General features: G+C 42.1%; 1 protein-coding gene and 1 pseudogene across 3 annotated transcripts in view; one reads left to right on the top strand and one right to left on the bottom strand.

The window, feature by feature from the left end:
* The window catches only part of IGBP1 (immunoglobulin binding protein 1), a 28,356-nt gene extending 16,669 nt beyond the window's left edge, over positions 1-11,687 (top strand). For 2 of the 3 annotated variants that reach the window (XM_044911966.1, XM_021680256.1), the window contains one exon: positions 11,218-11,687. In XM_044911966.1, coding sequence (XP_044767901.1) covers positions 11,218-11,369 — 152 coding nt within the window. In that variant the 3' untranslated portion in view covers positions 11,370-11,687. The remainder of the gene's footprint in view (positions 1-11,217) is intronic. The other variant, XM_021680261.1, reaches the window with a different exon arrangement.
* On the bottom strand, positions 3,041-4,065 carry LOC123323426 (annotated as a pseudogene).
* Positions 11,688-12,062: the final 375 nt, after the last annotated feature.

Raw genomic sequence — 12,062 nt, 5'->3', positions numbered from 1 at the left:
TATCTATTGCTGTGTAACAAATTACTCCAAGATGTTGCAACTTAATAAACATTTACTGTCACATATTTTCTGAGGGTGAGGAATCCAGGATCAACTTCACTGGGTGATTCTGGCTTAGGAGCTCTTAAGGTCTCAGTCAAGCTGTCAGCTGGGGCAGCAGTCTTCTGACAGCTTGACTGAGGCTGGAGGATCTGCTTCCAGCTCATTGGCTCATTCATGTGGCTATTGGCAGAGGTCTCCCCTTGTGGATCCCTCAGTGGGGTCGCTCACAGCTAAGAGCTTCCTTTCACCCAGAGTGAATGATCTGAGTGAGAATGATCAGGATAGAAGCCCCAGTATCTTTTATAATCTAACATTGGAAGTAACACCCTGACTTCTGCCATATTCTGTTGGTCACATAGTATGGGAGGGGACACCATAAAAGCATGACTACCAGGAGGCTGAGATAGTTGGGGTCCATCTTTGAGGCTGCCTCCCACATGGTTCAATATTAACTCTAAGTAGACTGGAAAGTTAGGAAGGAATATTGTATTACCTAGAGCAACCACTTAAAAAATAATGCCTCAAGGGGTGCCTGGGTGGCTCAGTCGGTTGAGTGTCCAACTCTTGATTTCAGCTCAGGTCATGATTTCAGGATCATGAGATCAAGGCCTGTGTCAGGCTCATGCCCTCTGCTTGGGGTCCTCCCTCTCCCTCTGCCCCTCCCCCTACTCACACTCCCTCCCCCCCAATAAATAAATAAATAAATAAAATCTTTTAAAAAAATAATGCATCAAGAGAATAAGAAGACAAGCCACAGACAGGCAGAAAATATTTACCAAAGACACATCTGATAAAAGACTCTTATCCAAAACATACATAGAATTCTTAAAACTCAACAATAAGGAAACAGACAGCCGCAATTAAAAAATAGGCAGAAGACCTGAATAGACACCTCACCCAGAGAAGATCTACAGAGGGCAAATAAGCGTATGAAAAGAAGCTCAACATCACATGTCATTAGGGAATTGCAAATTAAAACAACAGTGATACCACTACGCCCATGTAAGAATGGCCAGAATGCCAAACGCCAACAACACCAAATGCTGGTATGGAAATGGAGCAACAGGGACTCTAATTCACTGCTGATCGCCATGCCAAGTGATACAGCCACTTTGGAAGACAGTTTCTTACAAAACTAAACATTCTCTTACCATACAATCCAGCAGTCCTGCTCCTTGATGTTTACCCAAATGAGTTGAAAACTGAGGCCTACACAAAATCCTGCACACAGGTGGTTATGGCAGCTTTATTCATAATTGCCAAAACTTGAAGCAACCAAGATGTCCTCAGTAGGTTGAATGGATAAAGTGTGGTACGTCCAGACAATAGAATAGTATTCAATGCTAAAAAAAAAAAAAGCTATCAAGCCATGAAAAGACACGGAATAAAAAGACATGGAAAAACCTTAAATACAGATTACTAAGTGAAAGAAGCTGATCTGGGAAGCTACATGCTACATGATTCCAACTATAGGACTTTCTGGAAACGGCAAACCTGGAGAGACAGTAAATGGATCAGCGACTGCCAGGGGTTTAGAGGAGGAGGAGGGACAAATAGGTGGAGCACAGAGGATTTTTAGGGCAGTGAAACTATTCTGTATGATGGTATAACAGCAGATACATGTCATTATATACATTTTTCCAAACCCACAGGATGTACACCACCAAGAAAGAACCCTGTTGTAAATTACTGTGGACTTGGGACAATACTGATGTGTCAGTGTGGGTTCATTGATTGTAACAAATGTACCACTCTGGTACAGGATGTTGGAAGTGGGGGAAGCTATGCCTCTGTGAGGGCAGGGAGTATATGGCAACACTGTGTATATTCCATTCAGTCATACTGTGAACCTAAAACTACTCTTAAAAAGTAAAGTCCGCTTTAAAAAGTAAGGCAAAGAGACAAAGCTTATAAAGTCAATAGAGAAAATAAAAGAAGAAAGCAAGCAAGAATGAAGAGAGAGGCAAAACAAAACAAAACAGATGAGGTGAACAGAAAACCAATAGCAGCATGGCAGATCCCATTCCAGTCATATCAGTAATTATCCTAAATGTAAATGGAATAAACCTCCAAATTAGAAATCAGAGATTGATTTCAGGCTCAGCTGCATGCTGTCTGCAAGAGATGCATTTTAATTATAAAGGCACAGATTGGTTGAAAGTGAAAAGATGAAAAAGGATATACCATGCTGACAGCATAAGAAAGCTGTAGTAGCCAGAGGAACATCAGATAGACTTCAAGACAGAAGGTGTTACTGGATATAAACAAGGGCATTTCATACCAATAAAAGGAGCAGTTTATCTGGAAGAGCTAGCAGTGAGAAACATGTTTGTGTCTAATAAGCTTTTTTAAATTACATGAATTAAAAAGTGACAGACTTAAGTGGAGAAACAGGCAAATCTACAGTCATAGTTGGAGAGTGTAATACTTCTCTTGCTCTAATGGAAAGAATTACTAGACAAAATCAGTGAGGACGTAGATGATCTGGACAACACTAGCAGCAGCCACCTTAACTTGTTCTACATGTATGGGACAATATATCCAACAACTGCAAAATACACCTTTTTTCAAATGCACATGGCACATTCACCCAGAAAGACGATATTCTGGGCCATCAAAGAAGTCTCAGAAAGTTTCAGAGGTTGAAATCACACTAAATATGTTCTCTGACCCCAATGGACTTAAATTAGCAATCAGTAACGACATACCTAGGAAGTCTTCAAAATATTTTTTTTTTTTTTACTCTTAAGGCATTTATTTATTAAAACGTTCTCTGCCAAGATTTCACATTAGCTTAAAATTCAAATCAGTCTTTACATTTCTCTACTGAGGTTTCCACCTCAGAGTATCACATAAAAACACCTTCTCCAGCAATCAGTGTTACCAGCGTCCACACGGTGAGCCCCATGGTCAGCCTCTTTGTTCCCTAGGTGACCCAACTAGATGTTAATACTGCTCTGCTACAGGGTAAAAGCTCCTAACTCAAACTTACTGGAAAAGGGGTGAAACTTCTGCAAAGTGCACTTTAAGAAGAGGTACTGTTTGCTCATGAAAAGAAACCAGTGAGTCCTCTAAGAATAATAAAAGGGGGTATTTTACAGTTAAGCACATGATTTGGAGTGAAGAATTCGGATGTTGCTCTGCTGGTCCAGGCCATTAATACTCTTCTTGTTCCTCCTGTGGGCCCCCTTCATCAGGTGTCACAAAGCCTTCCATCTGTGGCATACAGAATGTCCACGATCCTCTGCAATACTGGGTTGTTTTCCCCCTCGTTCTCCTGGCAAATCAATTCAGTGTTCCTTAGCTTTCCAAAGTAGAAATCTCTTTCTTTCTCCAAGTCTTCGACGGTTAAGTTTCAATACATTGACCTGCTGCATCAATTCAGCTGCTTCGTCATCTCCGTTGCCCACACCAGGATTCTTCCGCACCACACCCGGGCCAGCCTTAGGGGTTGCAGTAGTTCTGTGTGTTGCAATGGGCCTCTGTGGAGCTGCACTGCTAGAGCTGAGGTTTCTTCGGTTTGTTCAGAGCTGGAGCAACAAGGGAGGGAGCCACTGCAGTTTCTTGACCTTGTCTGGCAGCTACGGGGTCATAGTCTTTTCCATCATAGTTTACATCAAAAAACTTCTTGAACCACTGAACAAATTCAAAATTGTCCTGAAACTTTCCTTTTACTAATTTGTCCACAGGAATTATTTTGTCAACACCCATTCTCTTAAAACCTGCTTGTAGTATTTTGAAGTTCTGGATGTATTCATGTTCTAGCTTAGCCTGGAATTTCAGTTTCTTCAAGGCAATGGAGCCAGGGAACAGCATGTCCATAAACTGACAGTAGGCAGCCCCTGAGCACAACTGTTCGATCTTCGTCAGATTCAGCTGCAGAGACTCATTGATCCAGGCCAGCATGTCATGTCGACTTAGGTTATCACTGGTGACTGATGTTGAATATACGTTCACTGCCATCTTCGGCTCTCGGCGGGACCGCGTCCACGGCCTGTGCCCGGCTTCGGTTCCGTCTTCGTCTTGTTCCCAAAATATTTTTAAATTAAACAACATACTTCTAAACAACTCACGGGTCAAAAAAGACATCACAAAGAAAATGAGAAAATATTTTTAACTGAACGACAATGAAAATAGATTAAAATTTGGGGCGTACAACTGAAGCCGTGCTGACAGGGAAATGTGTACCTTTCAGTCCTTAATCTTAGGAAAAAAGAGAAAGGTAGAGTTAATTACCTAAGGTTCTAGCTTAAGAAGTTGGGGAAAACAAAAACAGAATAAACCCAAAGTAAAGCGAAGAAGGGAAACAATAAAAGGTGTAGAGACTCTAGGGGTGTCGGGGGTAGTGATGCACGCAGGTCACACCTAGGTGCGCCCTTGGGGCCTGGCAGCTGTGCTCCTAGGTTTATATCTAAGCGTAATGAGAACATACATCCACAGAAGGCTTGTACAAGAATGTCCATGGCAGCAGCATGTGTAATACCCCAAGCTGGACCCTACTCAAATGCCTGTACATAATAGAATGAATGAAGAAGTCTGGGTGTGTTCACATAATAAAATACTATTTAGCGGGCGCCTGGGTGGCTCAGTTGGTTGAGCGACTGCCTTCGGCTCAGGTCATGATCCTGGAGTCCCGGGATCGAGTCCCGCATCGGGCTCCCTGCTCGGCGGGGAGTCTGCTTCTCCCTCTGACCCTCCCCCCTCTCATGTGCTCTCTCTCATTCTCTCAAATAAATAAATAAAAATCTTAAAAAAAAAAATACTATTTAGCAATAAGGTTAAACTACCTCTGGTTCTTGAGCTATCTGTGGCACATAGAGCAGAAATTTTGCAGACGTAATTATGAGTGAGAAAAGCCAGACACAAAAGAATATATACTATATGATTCCATTCGTATAAAGTGCGCAGACGGGTGGAACTTGTACCGGCTGCTTAAAGGCCAGTATAGTGTTCACCCTTAGTGGGGCATCATGAATGGAATTGGACCTGAGGGGGACTTGTGTGGAGTTAGTGTTTTGCGTCTGATCTGAGTACTGATTACATAGCTGTGCTCAGATGCGGAAATTCATCGAGCTGTGCTACGTTTGTGTATATGTCTGCATGGATATTTCAGTAATAACACAAAAAGAAACTCATAGACAACGTTTTCTTTTTTTCTTTTTTTTTAAGATTTTATTTATTTATTTGAGAGAGAGAGAGAGCACAGCAAGGGGAGAGGCAGGGGGAGAAGCAGGCTCCCTGCTGAGCAGGGAGCCCGACTCGGGGCTGGATCGCGGAACCCCGGGATCATGACCTGAGCCGAAGGCAGACACTTAACGACTGAGCCACCCGGGCGCCCCTCCTGGGCAACATTTTCAACAAAGTAGGTGACAGCGTATCCCCATGAACTTCAAAATAAAAACAGATAAGGGCAAGTCACTCATAGCCACAAGGTCAACAAGTGGTTGGCATAGGTGTAGGAGAAGGCAGAAAGCGTTGACAGACCCACCTGCAAGACCTGACAAACAGCAGAATTCCAAAACAGCAAACAGGCATTCCCTCCACCGTGTGGCAGTCCAGTGTAAGGACAGCAGTTGAAATGGGAGGGGTTTTGCCCTGCAATAAAAACTGGGTGAGTAGAAGGGACCTGTGGTCAGAGTCCGAAAGAGACGGAGAAGTCCAATCTTTAATGAACTCTTGAAAAAGACCCACCAGATCTTGCTTCCAGGAACAGGGTCCCACACTGAAGAGAAATTGCTAAGGATAGAATTGACATTGAGTAGAACAGGGACCATAAAGAAGGAGGAAAGGGGAGGTTCAGATAAAAGTGGACAAGAGGACCAGAGCCAAGAACTCCAGTGAAGCAAGTCATCATACTTCTTCAACAGACATAAAAACAGCAGAAGGGGAGCCTCTGAAGTTAGAAAAGCCGCCCTGAACCATACTTTCTAAAAGTTCAGGAGAACTTACTACACGTAAGAATGAACAACAGATGGTGGTGCTGGTTGCACAGCTCTGAATATACTAAAACCGCTGAACTGTACACTTTAAATGGGTGAATCTTATGGTTTGTGAAGTATGTCTCAATAATGCTGTGGAAAATTTGAACACAAAATTATCAAGGTCACATCCCACACAAAATCATTATGAAGGGGTGGGGGGGAAGGGGGAATCGAAAGCATTCCAGAAGGACACACTCAAAAAACAACAAATCTAAAATATATACTGTTTGTATTTTTTATTTTATTTTATTATGTTAGTCACCATACAATAGATACTGTTTTTAAAAATTGGATGAAGTTAATATGTTTACTGCTAAAAACTACATGCTGTTTAAAAATTAATTGGTAGGCATTAAGAAAACTGTGTAAGACAGGGACAAACAATATAAAGCGGGATTCATAAAACACAGAAATGTGGTGACAACTTGGGAGATAGAAGAATTATTTCGGAAGTGAAAGCTAAACCAGAAGAAAACAAGAATGGGTAAACATTACAGAAAATGCCTGGCTAAGGGAAAAGGGAAAATGTTTTAAATAAAAAAGCAGTAAAGATAAACACAACTTGAGAAAAAGTGGCAAGTATTAAAGATAGCAAAGAAGATCTGACTTTTGGATAATAGGATTATCTACAGAAGAAAACCAAAGCAAGGAAAAAGAATAAATGCTAAAAACTAATGTTAAGGAAACTTTCCTGGAATTAAAAAAAAAAAAAAGATTTACTTTGATAAAGCATACCATGTACCTGAGACCAACCACAAGACACACTGTCGTAAAATTACTAGACTTTAAAGAAGAAAAAAAAAAATGTCTCAGACATTTCAGCAAAAACAGCAGATGATTTATAAAGGAAAGAAAACTAGATCACCCTCCAACTTTTGTGACACCAGTGCTTTATGCCAGAATAAAACGGAGTAACATATATTTAAGATACTCAAGGGGAGGAATGGGAGCCAAGGACATGATACCTGGTAAAACTGTTAAGTATAAAAAGTGCAGACATTTATCAACATACAGGAGCTCAGGAAATGTTCTCATGATCCCCTCCTAAGAAATTTGCTAGAGAATGAGCTTCAGACAACCAAAATGATGAGAAAGGCATCAACTAAGGACTGGTGGCGAGCACTAGTCACTTTCAGAACTAAGACTAAATGGGGGGTTAAAAGGGGAGAGAGTAGAGTGTGTAGTGTTTATCTGCTCAGTGCTCAGGTAATGTAGATACAGTACAACTATTTTTAAAAATGGAGAATTGGGGAAAGCATATGCAAGAAAAAAAGAACTGTTCTCAGTAATTATATTGGTGGAAATGTTAGTGTTATTCCAACACTGTGCGTAATGTGAGATAATATAAGTGAGCAGTTAGGAGATATTCTAATTCTATCATCCTCTGTCCTTGAGAAGTAAGACTTTTAGTGTGGAAAAATACAGATGAAAAAAGTTTAAGTTAGAAATAAAACACCTGTAGTGCTGAATAGGAACTCATGAGAAATTGTATTGAAAAGTAAACACACACACACACACACACACACACACACCCCACCCCCACCCCCCCTTGTGGTCTTGAAATACCAGTCCCATTAGAAGAAACCAGGATGTCTTAGAGAAATAGCTAATTCCAAGTCCAGGGCAGGAAATAGACAAGATGAGCTGGGAACATCTTGTCATAAAGACAGGGAAGAAATTTTCAAAGATAACTAGGGTCATAGCAGTAGGACTCGGAAGCCAATTTGAAAATGTTTCCACTGGCCAGAGACAGTTTGGCTTCAAAAAGGGTGATTGTCAATAGCAACGAGCACTTCCAGAGCCCACATCTGGGTTTCTAATACCATTCTCTAACTTAAACAAAACAAAACGGGGCCCCTTAGGGAAATGGCTGCTTCTAGGCTGTGGCAGAGAATATACAAGATGAGCCTGAAGCATCTTTTAGTACTAATTTTTTAGTACTAAAAAAAAAAAACAAAAAAAAAAAAAAAAAAAAAAATTAAGTCTGTTAATGGGGACACAGCCCAGCTGAAATAACTCTTGCTGGCCCAAACTGGAAGAATTCTAGCAGGAAAATAACAGTATTGGATTACAATACAAAAAATCAAATAAATCTCCATGGGTCTATAGTGAAAGAAAGAAATGATCAAAGAAATAAATGGAGAAGAGACCAAGCTCCCCTACACAAAAATTCTAAATAATTTGTGTATGTATTCCCGTCTCAAGGACGTGGAGCATAACTCCTCCTTAAGTGTGGGCTGTTTAGTGACTTGCTTCCAAAGATGACAGTTTGGAAGTGGGGGAGGAGTTCACAGTTGGGAATCTCACAAACACTGCCTTAGTCGGATGATCTAGGTTAACCTCAGCAGTGAGAAGTGATGTTGACGGTGTGTAGCCTTAATTTGATGTGATAAGAAGGGCACTTCAACCTTTATGATACTCTTCCAAAACCCATAACCCCAGGTCTAATTATGAGAAAAACATCAGGCAGCCCTAAATCAAGGGACATTCTGCACAATACCTGCTGAGTACTCACCCAGACTGCCCAGGTCCTCAAAAACAAGGAATATCTGAGAAATTGTCACAGCCAAGAGGAGACTAAAGAGACAGAGGACCAGAATGTCCCATTCTGGATGGGATCCTGGAACCAAAAAGGATATTAGGTAAAACCTCAGGGAAAAAGTAGTGTAAGATGCTAAGAATAGGGGAAACCGGGTACAGACAGAAAGGAACTCCATACTACTCAATTTTTCTGTAAATTTAAAACTATTCTAAAATTTAAAAGCTTATTTTAAACATTTTTTAGAAATCATTGCAGTTGGTTAAAACCCATCAAATCCATGAGTCATAATTATATTTAAAAACAAAAATTGTTCAGGGGCGCCTGGGTGGCTCATTTGGTTAAGCAACTGCCTTCGGCTCAGGTCATGATCCTGGAGTCCGGGGATCAAGTCCCGCATCAGGCTCCCTGCTCAGCGGGGAGTCTGCTTCTCCCTCTGACCCTCCCCCCTCTCATGTACTCTCTCTCATTCTCGCTCTCTCAAATGAATAAATAAATCTTTAAAAAAAAAAATTGTTCAGTTTCAGAGGATAAGGAACCCATTGATTACCTTGACAAGTGGTAAAGTGAAAGAATCAAGTGTCGATATTGTCTTTTTTTTTTCCCTGGGTAACTACATAGTAGTAGATGAGGGGAGGCCTCTCTTTGGAAAAGCATTCTAGTTAATAAAAAAAGAAACGTTAAAATTAGGAGTATCAACTTTTTGAAACCCCCAGAAAATCAGTGAATCCAGGCATCAAGCATCATCAGCTGCTAACATCGCACCACGTGAGACACAGGTGTTACGCGCCACCTGATGAGAGAACACGGCCCCTGCTAGAGTCATGCCAAAGGGATCAACCCTGAGTCACATCAGGCCTCTGTATCTACTTGCCAGTTGGCAGAAATACAGAAGACCCTGTCGGACTGCAGCACGACTATGCAGTCAGCAAGATCCAGATTTGGGGAAACTCAACAGGTCAAATGCTCCAGTTTTCTTCGATAGATAACTTGTAAGGAAAGAAAGGGATGGGATTGGAGCCTGTAGATTAAGTAGATATCAAAATGGGATGCCTGGGTGGCTCAGTGGGTTAAGCGTCTGCCTTCGGCTCAGGCCATGATCCCGGGGTCCTGGGCTGGAGTCCTGTATCGGGCTCCCTGCTCAGCGGGGAATCTGCTTCTCCCTCTCCCGCTCCCCCTGCTTGTGTGCTCTCTCTCTCTGACAAATAAATAAATAAGATCTTTAAAGAAAAGATATCAAAATATTTGTAAATGAGCAAGACTAACCTTAAAAACGTTATGCTAAGTGAAAAAAGTCAGAGCCAAAGACCATATATTGTTTGATTCCATTAATAGGAAATTTCCAGAATAGGCACGTCTGTAAGAGACAGAAGGTAGCTTGCTGGCAGCCAGGGGCTAGGGAGAGGGAAGAAATGGGAATCAACAGTACGTGGGCACAAGGGAGCTTTTGGGGGTAATGGAAATTGTTTTTCATTGGTGATGGTTTCACAACTCTGTAATAAAAAAATCATTGAGTAAAAAAAGGTACAAACGGACATCTCTGGCGTCTAGGGATGCATGCACTCTTGGGTCATAAAGCTATAATAAACTTCAGGAAGTTACTACTATAAAAGTTGGTATAGTGGTTACGTTTTGGGAGGAGAAGGGGAGCAGTTCTCATTTGGAAGATGCTCCTGGAGAAGCCTTTGGGATAGGTACAGAAGCTCTATTTCTTGGCCCAGATGGAGACTACAAATGTCTAGCTTCCTTATAAAAACTTAAAAATTATACATATATATTTGTGTGTGTGTGTGGTTTCCAGTATCTTTTGTTTTACAATAAAAATTGTTAAAAAAAAAAAAAAAACACAAAGCTTGTAAGCTGTTGGAAGAGATCAGATCCCCATTTGTTTCATTTTTTATCATAGTAATAAGTCTCTTTCTCATGGGCAAGCTCAGGGTAGCCAGGAAATGCTCCTTTACGTCACAAAAGGAAAACAAAATTAATGCAAAAGAGGGAGGTGACAAATGGTTGAATTTCTTTTGGGTGTACACCGCATAACAAGCACCATTTGGACTTCAGACCTGTTCCAAACAAGTGTCAAATAGCACAGATACTCTTTTCTAGTAGGTTCAACTGCCCGGTGATTTACAATTTCTCTCTCTCTCTCTCTCACACACACACACGCACGCACAGAAATGTATAGCTGTAATAAAGGAGCTGGATGGAGGGGGAAAGTCAGCTGCAGTCCCTCCTTCCTGACATACCACAAATCATTAAATCATAAATATTTTTTGAGTCTTTTTGGCTTGCTGGGGTTCTGTTGGGCAGTTGGTGTTTTTGTTGTGTGTGGATGGCGGGGGCGGGGTGGAGGGGAAGGGGCGGTGTTTGGCCTTTTTAGCAAGACATCTTTCCCAAAATGGAATTCATTCTGCGAATTCAGCTTGTTTGTTTTTGCTTTCTTGTGAAGATCACTCGGAGCATCATCGTTCCTTAACTATTATTTAACAGGTCCTGTATTAAGTAACAGCAGTATTCTCGGCAACTCTGCTGGCTCGGGGCAGGCAGCTAGCTGCCTTGCTTGTTCTCATTGTATGCGGTTGTGTTCAGAGTGGAGCCGAGGCCCCGGACATTCCCTCAGTTTCTCACCCCTGCTTTCTCATTTTTCCACTGCAGCAGAGCTCAAAAGAAGTACTCAGCAACAGGAAGATCAGGAACAGAAGGAGGAGGATGAGGATGATGAACAAACACTGCGCAGAGCTCGGGAGTGGGATGACTGGAAGGACACCCATCCTAGGGGCTATGGCAACCGACAGAACATGGGTTAGTCTTCCCACAACAAGACGGGACTCCAGGGGTCACATCTTCCCTGCTGAGGAAAGCGGTGCCGTCTTCCCCTCCCTGAGCTGCTTCAGCTGTGTGCAACAAAGGCAAAGATGCTCAATCTCGCTTTGCATTCAATAAAGTGTCAAACAGTTAAGCGTGTATTTGTACCCCAGGTAATCTTGTTTTGGCATTCTCCTCCTCGTGGTGTATTCCAGTTTCTTAAGTGGAAAGAAAAAAGTACTGGGAAGTGGCTCTGTATAATCAGTGGCTGTATGAATTCTCTTTAAAAAAAATAATAATAATAAAAGTCCGTTCTGTTACATGAGCCTGTGCAAGAATTTGGGTATCGGCTGCTTTTTTTTGAGGGGGAGGGGGTCAGCTCTGGGCACCCGAGCTTATGGGGAGACCCTTTGGTGTGGGCAGTGAATTTTCTAGCATCAGAGCTGCCCAGAGGAGCTGGAGCTTTGCTTTCTCCTTCCCGCCCTCAGAACAAGCAGCTGTGCGATGGCCCAACACTCTGCCTTACAGGGGCGAGTGCGAAGGCCAGGACTTCTCCCTGCCGCACAGCACTGTTCTCAGCAACTGGAGCTGTAAACAGATGAACCAAAGCACTCCTCTCCCTAGTCTGCCTCGGCCAGGAGAAAAAGGAGAGTAACAGATAAGGTGCCGTGAGAGTCGCCCTTGTGTGTGCCGCT

The sequence above is a fragment of the Neomonachus schauinslandi genome, chromosome X, assembly GCF_002201575.2.
Source record: "Neomonachus schauinslandi chromosome X, ASM220157v2, whole genome shotgun sequence".
In the NCBI taxonomy this organism is placed as follows: domain Eukaryota; kingdom Metazoa; phylum Chordata; class Mammalia; order Carnivora; family Phocidae; genus Neomonachus; species Neomonachus schauinslandi.
Note: the sequence above shows the minus strand (reverse complement) of the source record. Positions and strands in the feature narration are given on the sequence as shown.